This window comes from Sebastes umbrosus, chromosome 15 (genome assembly GCF_015220745.1).
Source record: "Sebastes umbrosus isolate fSebUmb1 chromosome 15, fSebUmb1.pri, whole genome shotgun sequence".
In the NCBI taxonomy this organism is placed as follows: domain Eukaryota; kingdom Metazoa; phylum Chordata; class Actinopteri; order Perciformes; family Sebastidae; genus Sebastes; species Sebastes umbrosus.
Window position 1 is genome coordinate 28,152,416 of NC_051283.1, and position 20,508 is coordinate 28,172,923.

A 20,508-nucleotide genomic window follows, 5' to 3' on the forward strand; every position below is an offset into this window, starting at 1 on the left:
TCATCAGAGTAATCCAAGTCCCTGTTGGAGTCAGTCAGAGCATTTCCATAGAGAGCCACTTTGCATCAGCAGCGCCATGCTCCAGTGCTCTGGGAGACTTTATAGTCCTGAGAGTTGAACACTGGATGACTGACAGCTGTCCTTCATCACAACAGAAGACACAGAAATCCTCCTCATCAAAAACATGACGTTGATCTCCGTCCTCATCTGGACTCTCCTCTGCTGCTGCTTCACAGGTAAAGTCCAGAGAATCAAACTCCTCTCCTCTATGAACATCCATCCCTCTGAAATGAAGCCGACAAAACCGTGACGCTGCTTTATGTTTTTGTCTCTGTGTCCTCAGAGTCCAGAGGACAGGTCACAGTGACTCAGCCTGGAGCAGTGATCTCTGCTCTGGGACGCTCCTGTCTCCATCAGTTGTAGGGTACAGTCATGCAGGTATACTATGATGGTTCTGACTACAGTATTAGCCTGGTACCAGCAGAAAGAAGGAGAAGCTCCTAAACTGCTCATTTACTGGGTTAATCGTAGAGCATCAGGGACTACAAATCGTTTTACAGGCAGTGGATCAGGGACTGACTTCACTCTGACCATCAGTGGAGTCCAGGCTGTAGATGCAGCAGTTTACTACTGTCAGAGTTATCACTGAAATCAACAGTCAAGCTGTGTTCACACAGTGAAAAAGCGTCGTACAAAAACCTCCCTCAGTCAGACTGAACTGAAACTGAAGTGCAGCTGGAAACTGCTGCAGAGACTGATACACTTCACTGAATACATTAATGCTGTACACTTGAATCAGACATGATTTAACATGTCTTAATTTATCAAAAATGTTTTTAACACCATATTTCCAGCTGAATATACAAGGTGCGGTTCTTCCACCAAACAAATAACAGAAACATAACGACACCTTGTCAGTACTTCACTCCAGTTCTTTGTCAATCCAGCTGCCTGCAGACTCTCATCCCCTTTCTATTGACATTCCCAAGACTCAAAGATAGAAACATGAGGAGTCCATTTTCATTAAACTATCAGTGAGACAACATTTACATACGGTAGAAAAAATACACACACACACACACCAATAATTCTTTTAAAGTTCAAAAAACAGTAACATAAACATTGACGAATAAAAAATCCTGTGTTATCATCTTTCTAAAAATTATATTTCTAGTTTAGGACACAAACAGCAATTCTTTCTCCAATGGTGACACCTGCACACTGTTAGCCCTTATCTGTGGGTGTAACACAAACTGCTAGCTCTAAACAAAAGCTGTCCACATTTATATGACAATCTGTGAGAAAACATATTTACTCACCAGAAGAGTGATGATACATCAACATAATAAATCATTGTTCGCTTTTTCTTTTTTGGCTGAAAGTTTAGAGCAATATTTGTACAAAATATTTTCCATCATCTCAGTATTTACGGTTACAATCTGACACCATGAACTCAAACAAATATGTCAATTCCACTTAGTTTTAAGTAACCTGAATGTTTCTTAAAGATCCAACAGTATCAGTCAAAGAAGCAGCTGTACAGTAGACAACTGTATCGTTGGCATAATGACGAACTTTTTAGGTTTTTCATCAGCAGCAGAAACAACCTGAGATCTATAAGAAGTGTTAAAAGCTTTTTGAATCTGAAAGATTTAGTTAATGTACACATACATACTGTAGCAGCAGGCATTTCCTACAACCTCTTGTTAACCCAGACTAGGCTGAGCTCAGTACAACACTGTCTTTAATAAAGTCTGTCAGGGCATGAACCAGTGATTCCAGGGTTTTGGACACAAAGGGGATTTTTCTCAAAGGATTATACTCGCTCAAATCACAGTGAACATATTGTACATTTTAAAACATCCAGGAAAGGACATTCCTTCTGAGCCTGAGCGACAGTATTTGTACTAAAATCAGGAACACACAAAGATTTTACTATCAGTAGATTAAGTGTCAATTAAGGAGAAACAGAACCAGAAGCACCAACATCAGCAGGACACTTAAAGAGATTTGGAGTTCATATGTTGTAATAAAGATGCTGCAGTGATGAAGTTTTCACTAACTACATAAAAAGAACACTTCTAGTCTGTGATTTACTGGCAAAGAAGAACCGACTTGCTGACCAAGAACAAAAACAAATGTTGTTTTAGATCACATTCTGGTTTGTGTTGCAGTTATTCTGGAGATAATGAAGTCTAATCCAGAAGCAGAGGGAGCGTAATGAGAAGTTCAGATTCAGAAATTGTGTGAATCTCCATGAGGATGATTTAAACAGTGATCTGTCCCAGCAGTGAGGAGGAAACAGCATGATGTGTTGAGGACAGCTACAGTTCACTGACTCTGTGTGTTTGCATATGTGTGTCCTGCCTCTCTGCTCCCAGCCGTTAAGAGGCCAGTGTTGATCAGTGGCTGTCCAGGCCTTTCAGAGACACAATGATGATGCCACTGATTCTACTGCTGGCCACCCTGGGGCTCCTTGTTCAGGGTGAGACTCTCTTCTGAAAACTTTGCTTCAGGATGCAACCAGGTTCACCACAATGATGTTCTGCTATGATGGAGAAACACTAAGACAAGCAGCGTTTACCTTCTTCCATCTATTCTCCATGTTAAAGAAACCAGACTCTTCTGTTGGGATGTTGATCATCTTTCTCCAAGCTGGATTTGTCTCAATAACCCTTCTGCTCTTTTTCATGTTTTCAGGTTCATCAGGAGAAACCATCCTGACTCAGTCTCCTGGATCTCAGTCTGTTGATCCAGGACAGACTGTCTCCATCAGATGTAAAACCAGTTCAGATGTTAGTAGCTGGCTTCACTGGTACCTTCAGAAACCTGGAGAAGCTCCTAAACTCCTGATTTATTACGCTACAAACCGTCAGTCTGGAGTTTCAGATCGTTTTAGTGGAAGTGGATCTGGATCCGACTACACTGACTACACTCTGACCATCAGAGGAGTTCAGACTGAAGATGCAGGAGTTTACTACTGTCAGAAGGGTGGCACCAGACCGTTCACACAGTGATACAACGTCGTACAAAAACCTCCCTCAGCTGAAGAGGAACTGATCTGACTCAACAGCTGCACTCAAACTGAAACAACACAGGTTTTACTAAGAAATTAAATATTTAATGATTATACATTAACATTTTAACACTAAAAATATAATGTTTATAACTATTGTTATACTTTTAATTTCAAACATTCTGCTTCACATCAAAGCTAACCTCTGTTTAAATATGATTTCAAGTCTTTAGTTGTTAATAATTAAGTTATTATAATTCTTTACCTTTAATCAATACATTATGATAACACATGAATATTAAAACTATTAATATTATTTATTTAATTATTTCTTATCTTACCATTGTTCTGAGAAACTCAAACATACTAAAATAAAAAGTCATATCATCATGAATTGACGTGTATAAAATATTTTAGCCATTTTTTTGTGTTTTGTATTCCGGTGAACAAATATATTTTATGACTGAAATTAAAAAAGATTCCTGGAGCATATAAATAAGTAGCATAATAATTATTTCCTCTTATCATCTCTTTTATTTATCTCTGTGGCTCTTCAGTAGAAGCAGTATGTAAATAGTAACAATACAATAGGTTCGAATTGCGGATCACACTCATCTTATTTCTCTTTACAGTGATGATATACTGCTTTTATTTCAGATTTACAGCATCATTTTCAGACTTTTGTAATTTTATTCAAATAATAATGCATTTTCTTTAGATACACCTAAAATAATTATAATATTATAATCCTTACCATTTAAACACTTCAGTACTAAGACATGATTGGATGAATTATCATTGAAATGTTCCTACCATGAGTTTGGTTCCAAATATTAATTATTAAAAATAAATGTGTAATGAATATAGCAGAAACAGTTCAACAGTCATGAAGGTATTAATATCTATTGAGACAATGAATTATGAACTTATACTACTACCATCAAACTTAACTATGTTACCCCCAGAGCTGTATGTGCTACAGGCATCAGCAATCAACACTTATAGGTTCAAACTGTAGCAGGTTATATTATTATTTTGCTGACAGTATTTACCATGAGTTTTACTAGTACAATGACTATCTATTTATTTAGTGTTTTTCCATTTAGTTTATTTATTTGTGCATTTGTATTTTATTTATTATTTTATATTTTTCTGTTGTTTTGTGGGTACATGTGTGAGGGAGGATGGGCTAAGGAGTCATATTATATCTACTGTTTTATATTTGTGCTGTAAAATTGCAATAATTAAAAAGAAACAATAAATACTACTACCATCATTAGTTGTATTAATCATTCAATAATCAGGAGTTCTGGCTGAGTTCATAAACTCTTTGAATATACAGCATATATAGACCTCTATCATGTACTCTTAAACTGTCTTTCTACAGTCATCATGGAGAAATTACAACATTTCCCTCAGTATTTAACACAGTTACTGTTACTATTAAGAGAAAATCACTCAGACACTTTGATAATAACAAACATGAAAACAGCTGATTTGATGAACACGTCTTTATTATCTGGAAACAGTGAAATAATATTGACCCACTGCAACAAGCTGGTAAATATTGTTATTGAAACATGTCCAATAAAAGACAGAGATGGTTACAGAGTGCAGAGTGAGAGCAGTAGCAGAGTGAAACCAGTAGCAGAATCCCAGTGAGTCAGGTCAGGACTGGGAACACTGGTCTCTCCTCACTGTCTCTGAGACCAGAGTCTGGGAGCCCTGGGTGGCCTCACAGGTCACAGAGCCCACCTTGCTCCACTGGTCTGCAGTGAGCCTCAGGGTGCTGCTCCAGCTGTAGCTGCCATCCTTCTCCAGCACCCCGGGGCTCTTGCTCTCCTCCAAGCTGCTGCTGCTGCTGATGCTGCTGCCGTCCACCTTCCAGGCCAGACTCCAGTCGGAGGGGTAGCCCTTGTCGGCCAGGCACATGAGAGTAGCCTTCCCCTTCTCCAGCTCTACTCTGGAGGGGGGCAGCACCGTCAGGGTGGGACGGGCATCACCTAGAAGACACAAATCAGCTTAGAGGACAGGGACCACACAGCTGTCAATCAAACACCAGACACTTGGACACCTTTACTGTGTGAGAGATGATTTTCTCCTTTAAGGAGTTTCTGTCAGATGTTTTTTCTGCTCCACCAGTCACTCCCTCACACATTGTTTCACTTCCCTTTAAGAAACCTCTCATGCATATCAGCACAGAAAGAGTCCTCATATCACCTGAAATACATCAAACTGCACTGCAAATAAAATATTACAATTTGGACAAATTTTTTTACTTTCTCATCGAAATCATCCAAAGTCTTAATTACACATGACCGTAAAGAATGTAGTGGAAACATAAGCAAATACAGATAATAAGTTGTTGAAATAAATTCGTCTTCAGGAGGATTTCATTCTGCATTTAGCAAACTAATAAAAGATTTCAAAGAAAATTTGCCACAATATGAAACAATAAAAACATTACAGAATTTATAAATTTTCAAATGCCGAAATTTATCTTCAATCTTTCAATTTTAATTGAATTAAGTAAATTTGAATTCATCATAACAACAGTTATCATTGTGGTGGAATATTAAAAACTAACCTTAGCAAACATGTGTAATGTAGAATTCAACTTTTATGATTATCGTCAAGTCATTCAAATTTCAGTATGACAGGAATGTGTCAAGAAATGTTCGGTAGTTGCTCTGAGTTAGTCTCCACGATAAACGAGGAGAGATAAAAACATGAATACTAACATTGTTGTGAATATAAAAAATATATTTATCTGCCCAAAACATTCAAAAATAGAATTTAAAACATAATTTTACAAAATTGTATTTACTATTTTTGTGCAGAAACTTACTTCCAACATCCAGTCTGGTTCCTCCACCAAAAGTCAACCACAGTGATACAAAGTCATTGAGCCGCCGTACAAAAACCTCTCACTGTAGAGAGACACGGCTCTCTGACTTTGTCTGACTGAACTAAACCTACAAGCCCTCAAGATGCAACTTTAACATTAAAGTTGGAAGTAATGATTTATCCTCTAGTTTAATGTCTTACTTCTGAAACAATAAGTGTTTGAATTTCTGTTGCTGAAGTGAACTTTGTCTCTACGCGCAAAATAGGTTGAAAAAGTCATCCATGAAAGTGTAAAGGCAAATATTTTTTTTTAGACTGTTTAAATATAAAATAAAACAAAGACAAATTGCTCCTGAAATAATAAACATTAGACTTACTTCCAACATCCAGTCTGGTTCCTCCACCGAACGTGTACCACAGTGATACAAACTGATTGAGTCGTCGTACAAAAACCTCTCACTGTAGAGAGACACGGCTCTCTGACTTTGAACACAACAAACTCAACATGAACAGTTCCTGTTTTTGTTTTTTTTAAATCACATTTTATTAATCATATTGTGCCACAATTGTTCAGAATTAATCACATTTTTACAGATATATTGTTAAATTTGTCTGAATCTTAAATTGATCCCTCTAACATTAAATGAAACCAGACAGAAGACGTTCTGAAAGAAAATATTTCTGCAGTCATCAAAACAAAACCTACAAGAAAAAGAAGCCATAACATATTATTAATCAATACTGTGGTAAACTGATTGATCCATTGATAAACAGCATCATCAGAGTAATCCAAGTCCCTGTTGGAGTCAGGCAGAGCATTTCCATAGAGAGCCACTTTGCATCAGCAGCACCATGCTCCAGTGCTCTGGGAGACTTTATAGTCCTGAGAGTTGAACACTGGATGACTGACAGCTGTCCTTCATCACAACCGAAGACACAGAAATCTTCCTCATCAAAAACATGACGTTGATCTCCGTCCTCATCTGGACTCTCCTCTGCTGCTGCTTCACAGGTAAAATCCAGAGAATCAAACTCCTCTCCTCTATGAACATCCGTCCCTCTGAAATGAAGCCGATAAAACCTTGACACTGCTTTATGTTTTTGTCTCTGTGTCCTCAGAGTCCAGAGGACAGGTCACAGTGACTCAGTCTGGAGCAGTGAGCTCTGCTCTGGGACGCTCTGTTTCGATCAGTTGTAGGGTTAATCCTGCTGTATACTATGATGGTTCTGACTACATATTAGCCTGGTACCAGCAGAAAGAAAGAGAAGCTCCTAAACTGCTCATTTACTGGGCTAATAGTAGAGCATCAGGGACTCCAGATCGTTTTACAGGCAGTGGATCAGGGACTGACTTCACTCTGACCATCAGTGGAGTCCAGGCTGAAGATGCAGCAGTTTATTACTGTCAGAGTCTCCATGAAATTAACAGTCAAGCTGTGTTCACACAGTGAAAAAGCGTCGTACAAAAACCTCCCTCAGTCAAACTGAACTGAAACTGAAGTGCAGCTGGAAGCTGCTGCAGAGACTGATACACTTCAGTGAACACACACATACACTGTACGTACACACACTTTTTATATCATATATATTCACAGACATTGAACTACTAGAAGAAAACCAATCACATTAACAAAACTCTTCATAATATCAGCCCATTTTTATTTAAACTATTTCTCCAGCTGACAACACTAACAGCTGTTCTTCCTCCTAATAATCAATACAGTCAATATCTGTAGAAACAGAAAATCACTTTGTCACTCAAACCTTTACTGTATCGTCCCTGCTTTCTGCAGACTCTCACCACACATCTGTTGACTTTACCCATAATGATGAATATAAACACAAGTATATATGACAGTATGAGACAGTAATTAATCTGCAGCAGCTGAGGCATGAATAACACATCATCATAATCAATCACTGGAAGGAAGGCAGCTAACACAAGGTTCTTTTAAAATGAAAATGTAAACCAACTGTTTTTCAGAAATATTTTCCCATCAACACTGGAAGTATTTTATATTATGATGATTGGGCAGCATGTGCTGGATAATAACCTGAATTTAGTTTATTGTAAGTTAAAATCAATGTCACCTAAAGTATCCTGAACTTGACTGGAACTCCTTTATAATTTTAGTCAGTGAGACAGTTTTCACCACTTTTGAGTAATAAAGCATTTTTACAGTAATCAAGGTTGTAAATAAGTTGTTACATATGACGCACAACGTTTTCTTCGTTAAAGATGCTGAATATAATGTTTTAGTTTAACCCTAATAAAAAAACACTCATTAAAGTCCGTCTCTGTAAAACACAGCTGGTTAATGTGGAAACTCACTACAAGAGAGTTCCACAAATTCCAAAAAATGTATCATTATATATCATTTATGTTTTTAAATGTGTGGTATCATAAAATTGACGGTCGTATATTTATATTAGACATTTGTAGATATAACTTTATTGATAGATATTATTCCAATTTATTAGCACTGACACGTTTTTGATCAATAGTCAGTCAGAGCATTTCCATAGAGAGCCACTTTGCATCAGCAGCACCATGCTCCAGTGCTCTGGGAGACTTTATAGTCCTGAGAGTTGAACACTGGATGACTGACAGTTGTCCTTCATCACAACAGAAGCCACAGAAATCCTCCTCATCAAAAACATGACGTTGATATCCGTCCTCATTTGGACTCTCCTCTGCTGCTGCTTCACAGGTAAAGTCCAGAGAATCAAACTCCTCTCCTCTATGAACATCCGTCCCTCTGAAATGAAGACGACAAAACCATGACGCTGCTTTATGTTTTTGTCTCTGTGTCCTCAGAGTCCAGAGGACAGGTCACAGTGACTCAGCCTGGAGCAGTGAGCTCTACTCTGGGACGCTCCGTCTCCATCAGCTGTAGGACCAGTCAGGATGTTGGTGATGCGCTTACTGATGCGCTGTCTTTATCCCCTTTAGCCTGGTACCAACAGAAAAATGGTGAAGCTCCTAAACTTCTCATTTACGGGGCTGATGAACAAGCATCAGGGACTCCAGATCGTTTTACAGGCAGTGGATCAGGGAGTGACTTCACTCTGACCATCAGTGGAGTCCAGGCTGAAGATGCAGCAGTTTACTACTGTCAGAGTTACCATGAAATCAACAGTCAGTATGTGTTCACACAGTGAAAAAGCGTCGTACAAAAACCTCCCTCAGTCAGACTGAACTGAAACTGAACTACAGCTGGAAGCTGCTGCAGAGACTGATACACTTCACTGAACACACACATACAGACCAATAATTCTTTTAAAGTTCAACAAACACTAACATAAGCATTGACTAATGAGAAATCCTGTTATCATCTTTCTAAAAATATATTTCCAGTTTAGGACACACACAGCAATTCTTTCTCCAAAGGTGACACCTGCACACTGTTAGCCCTTATCTGTGGGTGTAAGACAAACTGCTAGCTCTAAACAAAATTTGTCCAAATGAATATGACAATCTGCAAGAACACATATTTATTTATCAGAAGAGGGATGAAACATCACCATAATAAATAATTGTTCGCTTTCTTCTTTGGCTGAAAGTTTAGAGCGGCATTTCTACAAAATATGTTCCATCACCTCAGTATTTATGGTTACAAACTGACAGCAGGAACTAAAAAAAGTATTTCAATTCCACTTAGTATTAAGTAACCTGAATGTTTCTTAAAGATCCAACAGTATCAGTCAAAGAAGCAGCTGTACAGTAGACAATTGTATCATCTGCATAATGACATACTTTTTAGGTTTTTCATCAGCTGCCGAAAAAACCTGAGATCTATAAGAAGTGTTTTAAAAGCTTTTTGAACCTGAAAGATTTAGTTAATGTTCACATACATACTGTAGCAGCAGGTATTTACTACAACCTGTTGTTAACCCATACTAGGCTGAGCTCAGTACAACACTGACTTTAATAAAGTCTGTCAGGGCATGAACCAGTGATTCCAGGGTTTTTTGGACACAAAGGGGATTTTTCTTAAAGGATTATACTCGCTTAAATCACAGTGAACATATTGTACATTTTAAAAAAAGTCCAGGAAAGGAGATTCCTTCTGAGCCTGAGGGACAGTATCTGTACTAAAATCAGGAACACACAAAGATTTTACTATCAGTAGATTAAGGGTCATTTAAGGAGAAACCGAACCTGAAGCACCAACATCAGCAGGAGACTTAAAGAGATTTGGAGTTCATAGGTTGTAAAAAAGATGCTGCAGTGATGAAGTTTTCATTAAAAACATTTGTAGTCTGTGATTAATTGGCAAAGAAGAACTGAATTGCTGATAAAGAACAAAAACAAATGTTGTTTCAGATCACATTCTGCTTTGTATTGCAGTTATTCTGGAGATAATGAAGCATAATCCAGAAGTAGAGTTCAGATTCAGAGTTTGTGTGAATCTCCATGAGGATGATTTAAATAGTGATCTTTCCCAGTAGTGAGGAGGAAACAGCATGATGTGTTGAGGACAGCTACAGTTCACTGACTCTGTGTGTTTGCATATGTGTGTCCTGCCTCTCTGCTCCCAGCCGTTAAGAAGCCAGTGTTGATCAGTGGCTGTCCAGGCCTTTCAGAGACACAATGATGATGCCACTGATTCTACTGCTGGCCACCCTGGGGCTCCTTGTTCAGGGTGAGACTCTCTTCTGAAAACTTTGCTTCAGGATGCAACCAGGTTCACCACAATGATGTTCTGCTATGATGGAGAAACACCGAGACAAGCAGCGTTTACCTTCTTCCATCTATTCTCCATGTTAAAGAAACCAGACTCTTCTGTTGGGATGTTGATCATCTTTCTCCAAGCTGGATTTGTCTCAATAACCCTTCTGCTCTTTTTCATGATTTCAGGTTCATCAGGAGAAACCATCCTGACTCAGTCTCCTGGATCTCAGTCTGTTGATCCAGGACAGACTGCCTCCGTTAGATGTAAAACCAGTACAAGTGTTAGCTACCTCCACTGGTACCTTCAGAAACCTGGAGAAGCTCCTAAACTCCTGATTTATACAGCTACAAACCGTCAGTCTGGAGTTTCAGATCGTTTTAGTGGAAGTGGATCTGGGACTGATTTCACTCTGACCATCAGAGGAGTTCAGACTGAAGATGCAGGAGTTTACTACTGTCAGCAGAGTGGCAGCTGGCCGTTCACACAGTGATACAACGTCGTACAAAAACCTCCCTCAGCTGAAGAGGAACTGATCTGACTCAACAGCTGCACTCAAACTGAAACAACACAGGTTTTACCAAGAAATACAATATTAATGATTATATATTAACATTTTAACACTAAAAATATAATGTTTGTAAGTAATGTTATAATTTTAATTTCAAACATTCCTTTTCACATCAAAGCTAACCTCTGTTTAAATAGGAATTCATGTCTTTAGTTGTTAATAATTAACTTATTATAATTCTTTACCTTTAATCAATACAGTATGATAACACATGAACATTAAAACTATTAATATTATTTATTTATTTATTTTATATCTTACCATTTTTCTGAGAAGCTTAAACATACTAAAAAAATAAATGTCATATCATCATGAAATGATGTCTATAAAATATTTTAGCCATTTTTTTGTGTTTTGTATTCCGGTGAACAAATATATTTTATGACTGAAATTAAAAAAGATTCATGGAGCATATAAACAAGAAGCTTTATAATTATTTCCTCTTGTCATCTCTTTTATTTATCTTTGTGGCTTTTCAGTAGAAGCAGTATGTAAATAGTAACAGTATAATAGTTTAGAAATGCAGATCACACTCATTTTATTTTTCTTTACGCTGATGATATACTGCCTTTTACTTCAGATATACAGCATCATTTTCCGACTTTTATAATTTTATTCAAATAATAGTGCATGTTCTTTAGTGTTTTTCCATTGACTTTATTTATTTGTTTGTGTGTATATTTTATTTTTCATTTTATATTATTTTATTTTATATTTTTTAATGTTATTTTGTGGGTACATGTGTGAGCGTACCATGTGTTGGTTTGGGTGGGTGCATGCGTGGGGAACAGGTAGGGAGGATGGGCTAATGGGTTATATTATATCAACTGTATTGCATTTGTGCTGTAAAATTGCAATAATTAAAAAAAAAAAATGAATACTACCATCACTAGTTGTATTAATCAATCAATAATCAGGAGTTCTGGCTGAGTTCATAAACTCTTTGAATATACAGCAAATATAGACCTCTATCATGTACTCTTAAACTGTCTTTCTACAGTCATCATGGAGAAATTACAACATTTCCCTCAGTATTTAACACAGTTACTGTTACTATTAAGAGAAAATCACTCAGACACTTTGATAATAACAAACATGAAAACAACTGATTTGATGAACTTTGATGATAATATTGACCCACTGCAACAAGCTGGTAAATATTGTTATTGAAACATGTCCAATAAAAGACAGAGATGGTTACAGAGTGCAGAGTGAGAGCAGTAGCAGAGTGAAACCAGTAGCAGAGTCCCAGTGAGTCAGGTCAGGACTGGGAACACTGGTCTCTCCTCACTGTCTCTGAGACCAGAGTCTGGGAGCCCTGGGTGGCCTCACAGGTCACAGAGCCCACCTTGCTCCACTGGTCTGCAGTGAGCCTCAGGGTGCTGCTCCAGCTGTAGTGGCCATCCTTCTCCAGCACCCCGGGGCTCTTGCTCTCCTCCCAGCTGCTGCTGCTGATGCTGCTGTCGTCCACCTTCCAGGCCAGACTCCAGTCTGAGGGGAAGCCCTTGTCGGCCAGGCACATGAGCGTGGCCTTTCCCTGCTCCAGCTCTTCTCTGGAGGGGGGCAGCACCGTCAGGGTGGGACGGACATCACCTAAAAGACACCAATCAGCTTAGAGGACAGGGACCACATAGATGTCAATCAAACACCAGACACTTGGACACCTTTACTGTGTGAGAGATGATTTTCTCCTTTAAGGAGTTTCTGTCAGATGTTTTTTCTGCTCCACCAGTCACTCACTCACACATTGTTTCACTTCCCTTTAAGAAACCTCTCATGCATATCAGCACAGATAGAGTCCTCATATCACTTGAAATACATCAAACTGCACTGTAAATAACATATTACAATTGTGACAAATTTTTAAACTTTCTCATCGAAATCATCCAAAATCTTAATTACACATGACCGTAAAGAATGTAGTGGAAACATAAGCAAATACAGATAATAAATTGATGACATAAATTCTTCCTCAGGAGGATTTCATTCTGCATTTAGCAAACTAATAAAAGATTTCAAACAAAATGTTTCTCAATATGACACAATAAAAACATTACAGAATACTAATACTATATAATATAATATTATATATTATTATATAATAATATATAATAATACATTACTGCTGCAGAGACTGATACACTTCACTGAACACACACATTCAAACGATCCACCTCAACAACTTCAAAGTTTCCTCACACTTGATTTGATTTCCCCTATTTAGCATTTTCAAGCAGTATTTAAACAATAAAAAAATATTTGAAAAACACTATACAATATACTATGATAAGGATGTACGCAGATTTCAGGACATGTTAAACGTGTATTTATATCTTTGTAACAACTTTATCCCAAATATATGTATATATTTATTATTGGAAATCAATTAACAACACAAAACAATGACAGATATTGTCCAGAAACCCTCACAGGTACTGCATTTAGCATAAAACATATGCTCAAATCATAACATGACAAACTGCAGCCCAACAGGCAACAGCTGTCAGTGTGTCAGTGTGCTGACTTGACTATGACTTGCCCCAAGCTGCATGTGATTATCATAAAGTGGGCATGTCTGTAAAGGGGAGACTCGCGGGTACCCATAGAACCCATTTACATTCACATATCTGGAGGTCAGAGGTCAAGGGACCGCTTTGAAAATGGCCATAGCAGTTTTTTCCTCACCAAAATTGAGTGTAAGATTGGAGAGTTATTTAACCTCCTTCATGACAAACTAGTATGACATGGTGGGTACTGATGGATTCATTAGGTTTTCTAGTTTCATACGATACCAGTATCGGACTTTTCTTCTGCCTTTCTTTTGGACTTTTTGGGGGCTTTTTTCAGATATTTTAAGACATTTTTCAGACTTTTTTCGGGACATTTTTTCAGACAAGAACCCTCACACATTCACATATCTGGAGGTCGGAGGTCAAGGGACCCCTTTTGAAAATGGCCTTGACAGATTTTCCTCGCCAAAATTTAGCGCAAGCTTGGAGCATTATTTAACCTCCTTCACTACATGCTAGTATGACATAGATTCTTTAGGTTTTCTAGTTTCATATGATACCAGTATCTTCACTCTATCATTCTCCATTGCACTATTGTTTTTAGCTGTATGTGTATTTCTCTGTAAGTAAGTAAGTAACGTATTGACATAGTTGACTATAATTCTGTTTCTGGCTTCTTTTTCAGACATTTTTGGAAGTTTTTATCAGGCATTTTTTTCCTCCCAAATTTTTTGCGCAAGCTTGAAGGGTTATTTAACCTCATTCGCAACAAGCTAGTATGACATGGTGGGTACCAATATATTCATCAGGTTTTTCTAGTTTCAAATAATACCAGTATCTTCACTCTAGCTTTAAAACTGATCCGCTACAACCAAAAATACACAATATTATCGTGTTATCTTTTATGGTCCTAAAAATAATGCATTCATTCAACATTGCAGTATTGTTTTTTAGCTGTATGTGTATTTCTGTGTAAGTAAGTAGACCACTTGTTGATGTAGTTGGCCAATAAAGCTGTTTCTGAGGACATACTCAGGTTTTATTTTGAAGGTCAGCACCGTGCCCCGGAAGCACTTGTCACTGTTTGGTCAAGATGGCGTCTCGTTGAAGTGGTTTCGTTTCTTCGTTCGTCTCTTTTAAACCTTTAACCGACTCTCAGCGGGAGGAAACTAACCAGAGCTCTTCATGTCCCGTTTAGAGGTTTTATCCTGAATGTTTGACCTCTAAATCTCCCGCTACAATCCGACAACATGTCTAAAGGTGAACTGCTGAGAGCTTTTGTCAACCAGAGACTGACTGCTGCTGCTGAGGAGATATTTGGTCTGTTTGAGAGAACCATCGCAGAGTACGAGGAGGAGATGATCCGGCTGCTGCAGAGAGACGGAGCTGGTCAGTAGACCATTACATTAGTGATGTCGAGCTGAAGCTTCATGAAGCTTTCCAGCAGATTGGTTCAGAAAAGGTTCATTTGTCTTCATGTGAAAACGAAACCACCTGGTGGCCAAAGAGTGTAAAACAGGCAGATATGATTTTAACCATGTGATCTGTGATATACTGTATTTAGAACCAGTAAAGGCTGTTGGGAATGACTATAAACAATGATAAAAATATATATTACCATTTAATCTATTTATATCTATATAATATATAATATAATGTATATTTTCTAGTAGGTATATTATGTGTATGCGTAGCATATGCGCGCCGCGGGCATCCCTATGTATAATATACACAAAACAATGAGTTTGTGGTACATTTACACAACTTGTTATGTGTGTTTTTCAGTGTTTCCTGCAAACGTCAAGACGTTCACGGTGATTAAAGATGTTCCTCCTGAGCAGCAGGAGTGGAGCTCCAGTCTGGACCAGGAGGACCCAGAGCCCCCACACATTAAAGAGGAACAGGAGGAACTCTGGACCAGTCAGGAGGGAGAGCAGCTTCAACGGCTGGAGGAGACTGATATCACCAAGTTCCCATTCACTGCTGTACCTGTGAAGGGTGAAGAAAGACAAACTGAGAACAGAGAGGCAGAGTATTTAAAAACAGAAGCTGATGGAGACTTTGGAGGACCAGAACCAGCCAGGAACTCCGATCCAGATAGACTTTTACAACCTGAGACTGGAGACAGTGATGATGGCTTAAAGCAGAGGAGGGAAACTCAGTCAGGTTTTAATGCTCTGAGAATCAATGAAGTCTCTGTATATAACGCGGCCCAAAAATCTTTTAGCTGCTCTGAGTGTTGTAAAACATTTAGCAGCAAGGACCATCTGCTGACCCACATGAAATGTCACATTTGCCAATTTTGTGGTAAAAAATTTACAAAGAGCTCAAATTTGACGACACACTTAAGAGTTCATACGGGAGAGAAGCCGTTCTCCTGCTCCGTTTGCAACACGAGCTTTAGTCTGCGTTGCACGTTGGTGAATCACATGAGAGTCCATACCGGGGAGAAACCATTTCTCTGCTCAGTTTGTAGTAAGAGATTTTCAAAAAAGGCAAATTTGACCACGCACATGGCCCTGCACACGGAGGAGAAGCCATTTAAATGCAGCATGTGTGACAAAAGATTCACGTGGCATTCACAGGTCAAAAACCACAAGTGTGTTGTTGTTGTTGACAGCAGCAGGTGAAGGTGGAGAGGTGCTGGTTGAGCTGTTGAGTGGATCAGTACTCCAGCAGTCACTTCAAAGATGACTTTTAATTCGACGCTACTACAGGAAGTGTAAAGTTTTTGCGACCAAGAGCTGGTGCATGTTGAAAAGGAACTACATCTGGTTTAATTCACTATCCAGTTGATTGCCAGTTATTGGATTAGCTGTGTGTTTTAGAGCTGTTTTGACCTCTTGTTGTTATTTTTACTTTGTAAAGTAACTGTTGTGTCTAGTGTTGTATAAATCAAATGTACTGTTATAATCTGTCTCCATGCTTTTCCAAAAACTACTATCCCCTTAGTGTTACACATCTATATGTACTGGACAATTCATACTATTGTACATGTTACAGATTTACTGTAACATCATGATTGTTACAGGTTAAACTATCCAACAGTATATAAAGTAGTTAAATTTAGTTCCGCCCTGAGCCACAACATCAAAATGCTTTTCAATTTATTTTTATATAGCATCAAATCACAACAGAAGTTATTTCAAGACAGTTTTCATATATAGCAGGTCTAGAGCGTACTCTATCATTTAGAGACCCAACGAAGAGATCCCCCATGAGCATGCATTGTTATGCGGCAGTGGCAAGAAAAAAACTACCCTTTAACGGGTAGAGACCTCGGGCAGAACCAGGCTCTGGGTGGGCGGCCAGCTGTCTCGACCGGTTAGGTTGTGAGAGAGAGAGATGCACAGCAACCACAATAATAGCACTACAGCTATAAGTAGTAATACAAATAGAACTAATAACATAAGCAATAGCAGTGGATGTAATAGAGTAATAATAGAAATATCAGTAACAATAATAGAATTATGACTTCTACTAATAATGAAAAGGCTGCTACTAATGATAGTAGTAGTGGGTGACGAGCAGGCAGCAGACGCCACCACGAGACGAGAAAGCACTCCGAGGGAAGAAATCAAGATTCAAGATTCAAGATGTTTATTGTCACGCCGGTTATACAGGTACAATCGTGTGAAATGCTTTTTGCTGGGAAGCTCGATTAAAATAATAAGTTATATTACAATTATAAAAGGAACTACTTTGTACAAGGGCATATTAAGAACATTTACATATCAAACATAAAACACACTACCTGCAGTGCCAGAGAAAAATATAAATGAGCATCATGTTAAAAAGAAACACACTTAAGACGCCAACATGAACTGATACATTCAACACACATACACACGCATTCACACACACATCAGGTTTGTGTTTTTAACTTTGAGCTTGAACAGCTGTTAACTAAATGTAACACTGCATTGTAGAGAATATCATCTGCCATAAACTGCCTTAAAAGTTCAACTACTTACAGGAATACTTTGTAAATCAAGTTATAAATGTATACAGATGGGTATCAGTAATAATAATTCTATTAAAATAATAAACTGTATGAAATAATTACATTATTTAAGGACCATTCTGCTGCACAACCAAACAAACATGGGCATGTAATAAAAGTTTGATCACTTTTATTTTGAAGAGGTGATACCGGAAGTAATTTACCGTGGCTGAGTTGAGCAAAGTGGAGTCTGGTTGAAGCGGTTCTTGTTGTTAACCGGGTTTTCCCCCGTTAGTCCCGCTGGTTCTGCCACGTAGTTCATCAGATACAACCGGAGTGACCCAGCAGAGCCGGTATGAACGGATCAACGTGTTGAAGTGACTTTGTGGACGTTTCACTTCAGACTCATCTGTTAGCCGAGGATGCTAAATGAAGTTAGCTGGAGATAGCTCGGCCACACAGCGCTAGTTGATAGAGAACAAACTGTATTTATCATGGAGCCACAATGTCCAGATGAACCTGTCTGAATGGACTCTGTGCTGTTCCCTTTATCTGGAAACATCTGAAACATCTCCGAGCTGAAGAAGTTAGCTTGCTAGCTGGAAGTAGAGACTAGTAACCTAGCAACACGGCTCAGCGTCAGAAAGGCTTGTTAACAGCGACACCTGTGGCCGTTTAGTCAACTACAGTCAGCGTCCTGTTGCTCGCGCTTGTGCTCGCTCTACATAGACATGAACGAGCATCGCTCAAAACAGTGAGGCGACACACGTCAGCTAAAAGCACAATATCACTCTATATTTCAGCTGCTTGGCAGTAATGTTAGCTGACCAGACGAAGGTCTCTCCATGAATCACTGCTGATCCTAGTGTTGGCTTGTCCTGCTTCAGCCTCCCGACCGCGGCCGGAGGGAACGGGAGACACCGGAGTTTTGGTCGGAGACGATAACGTTTCTCTCTGCGGAGCCCCGTCACTTCACAAGACACGGGAAACCTCTGTTGGTCTGGAGGAGCTGCAGCAGTTATTTCTGCACAAACGTCCACTGTACATTCACTAGATATTCTCTGAGCTACGAAGTCTTCTGCAGTGTGGAGTGAGCAGCATACACGTGAGAGTGGAGCGAGCTGAGTGAAGGCAGGCAGGCAGAGGAGCAGAGTACAGCAGAGACTCCGGTCCTGGAGACCAAAGCTCTCCCCCGCGTCCTCCGACCGCGGTCAACACTGTTGAACAGACGGGCTTCACTAGATAGAACTTTGAGGTTTTGGTGCTTCCGTGTAGTTTGTGTTGGAGTCTGAGTCTGAACAGCGTAGCCACACACGAGCACGCATGGGAAACAGACCCGGGTGATTTATATGTGTAAAAAGTTACAAACAGTCCCTTTAACCGAGCGTGTCTGGAGGAAACGTTGCTGTGATTCAGTAAAAATGTCTAAGGTTCAGATTTTGAGAGCTTTTGTCAACCGGCGACTAACTGCGGCTGCTGAAGAGATATTTGGGCTGTTTGAGAGAACGATAGCAGAGTACGAGGAGGAACTGGAGTTCAGTTCAAAAGAGAATCAACGACAACAGAAACTACTGGACGCTGTTTTGAACCCGGAAGTCCGGGTACACAGAGCAGGTTTGTACCGTTTCATTGTTTTATTATTACTGTTCTGGAGGAACTATTCAGATCCTTCACTTAAATATTCACATTATTTTTTTTCACAGATTATCTCTCTCATACAATACTATCAGGATATAATGAAAGTTTTATAAACATAACTTTTTATCATATTGCTCAAAGTTGCAGACTGCAGCTATAAGTAAAGGATCTGAATAATTTTTCCACCACTGGTTACAAGTAAAAGTCCTGCATTGAAAATGTTACTTAATTAAAAGTATCTAAGTATAATCGGGGAAATGTACTTAAAGTATTAAAAGTTGTAATTAATGTAGACGCAGGATTTGACTGTTGTAGTTGGTTGAGGTGGAGCTCATTTTGAACTATTAACACACAATTAATGATTAAGTCTTACCATTAAATTACAGTTTTTTAAGACGTGTTTATGTATTTCATTAGGCTCCACAGACGTCCAGCAGCTGTTGGTGGTTGAAGAAGAGTTTCCCCCTGAGCAGCAGGAGTGGAGCTCCAGTCTGGTCCAGGAGGACCCAGAGCCCCCACACATTAAAGAGGAACAGGAGGAACTCTGGACCAGTCAGGAGGGAGAGCAGCTTCAAGGGCTGGAGGAGGCTGATATCAAGTTCCCATTCTCTCCTGTCCCTGTGAAGAGTGAAGAAGACGAAGAGGAACCTCAGTCCTCACATCTTCATCAACGACAAACTGAACAGATGGAAACAGGAGCTGATGGAGAGGACTGTGGAGGACCAGAACCAGCCAGGAACTCTGATCCAGATAGACATTTACAACCAGATACTGATGATAAGACTGGAGACTCCCCTCTCAGTGATTTGAGATGTAGTGCTGGTGAGAAGCGCTGCTCTGAGTGTGGGAAGACATTTGGCGCCAGTGGAAATCTGAAGAGACACATGAGATCTCATACAGGAGAGAAACCTTTCAGCTGCTCAGTCTGCAAAAAATCTTTTACACAGAGTGGAAGTTTAAAGTTACACATGAGACTCCACACAGGAGAGAAACCATTCAATTGCTTAGTGTGTGGTAAAAGATTTATCCAGAAGGTACAACTGACATACCACATGGCACATCACACAGGGAAGAAACCTTTCAGCTGCTCAGTGTGTGGTAAAAGTTTTATCCAGAAGGTACAATTGACATACCACATGATGCATCACACAGGACAGAAACCATTTAATTGCCTAGTTTGTGGTAAAAGTTTTATACAAAAGGCATATTTTACACACCACATGGCAGTTCACACGGGAGGAACGATTCAGTTGGAGTGTTTGTAACAAAAGATTTGCCTGGCTTCCATTGGACAAAACACACAAATGTGT

The 20,508-nt window shown here is 39.1% G+C and overlaps 3 protein-coding genes, 2 long non-coding RNA genes and 4 gene segments (V, D, J or C); 6 read left to right on the plus strand and 3 right to left on the minus strand.

Moving 5' to 3' along the window:
• LOC119503877 overlaps nucleotides 1-11,961 on the minus strand; it is a 40,606-nt gene extending 28,645 nt beyond the window's left edge. The window contains exon 1 of the long non-coding RNA XR_005210401.1: nucleotides 11,683-11,961. This is a non-coding gene — a long non-coding RNA (uncharacterized LOC119503877). The remainder of the gene's footprint in view (nucleotides 1-11,682) is intronic.
• LOC119503753 (zinc finger and SCAN domain-containing protein 2-like) overlaps nucleotides 1-20,508 on the plus strand; it is a 681,462-nt gene that overhangs the window by 655,859 nt on the left and 5,095 nt on the right.
• LOC119503837 lies at nucleotides 115-9,291 on the plus strand. The segment is given in 2 exon segments: nucleotides 115-236; nucleotides 8,682-9,291. Coding segments are annotated over 2 exon segments (396 nt in total).
• Nucleotides 2,340-3,301, plus strand: LOC119503843. The segment is given in 2 exon segments: nucleotides 2,340-2,485; nucleotides 2,701-3,301. Coding segments are annotated over 2 exon segments (369 nt in total).
• Nucleotides 10,423-11,088, plus strand: LOC119503847. The segment is given in 2 exon segments: nucleotides 10,423-10,509; nucleotides 10,725-11,088. Coding segments are annotated over 2 exon segments (357 nt in total).
• On the minus strand, nucleotides 12,245-12,700 carry LOC119503857. The segment is given in 1 exon segment: nucleotides 12,245-12,700. A coding segment is annotated over 1 exon segment (261 nt).
• On the plus strand, nucleotides 14,399-16,530 carry LOC119503809 (zinc finger protein 2 homolog). Its single transcript, XM_037795819.1, has 2 exons — nucleotides 14,399-15,006; nucleotides 15,403-16,530. Exons 1-2 carry the CDS (start codon nucleotides 14,868-14,870, stop codon nucleotides 16,245-16,247), a joined length of 984 nt encoding a protein of 327 aa, XP_037651747.1. The 5' UTR covers nucleotides 14,399-14,867; the 3' UTR covers nucleotides 16,248-16,530.
• LOC119503869 lies at nucleotides 15,588-18,998 on the minus strand. Its single transcript, XR_005210393.1, has 3 exons — nucleotides 18,942-18,998; nucleotides 17,785-17,999; nucleotides 15,588-15,630 (listed from the first exon to the last, which is right to left on the minus strand). It is a non-coding gene; the product is annotated as an uncharacterized LOC119503869 (long non-coding RNA).
• On the plus strand, nucleotides 18,818-20,492 carry LOC119503802 (zinc finger and SCAN domain-containing protein 21-like). Its single transcript, XM_037795809.1, has 2 exons — nucleotides 18,818-19,174; nucleotides 19,625-20,492. Exons 1-2 carry the CDS (start codon nucleotides 18,910-18,912, stop codon nucleotides 20,461-20,463), a joined length of 1,104 nt encoding a protein of 367 aa, XP_037651737.1. The 5' UTR covers nucleotides 18,818-18,909; the 3' UTR covers nucleotides 20,464-20,492.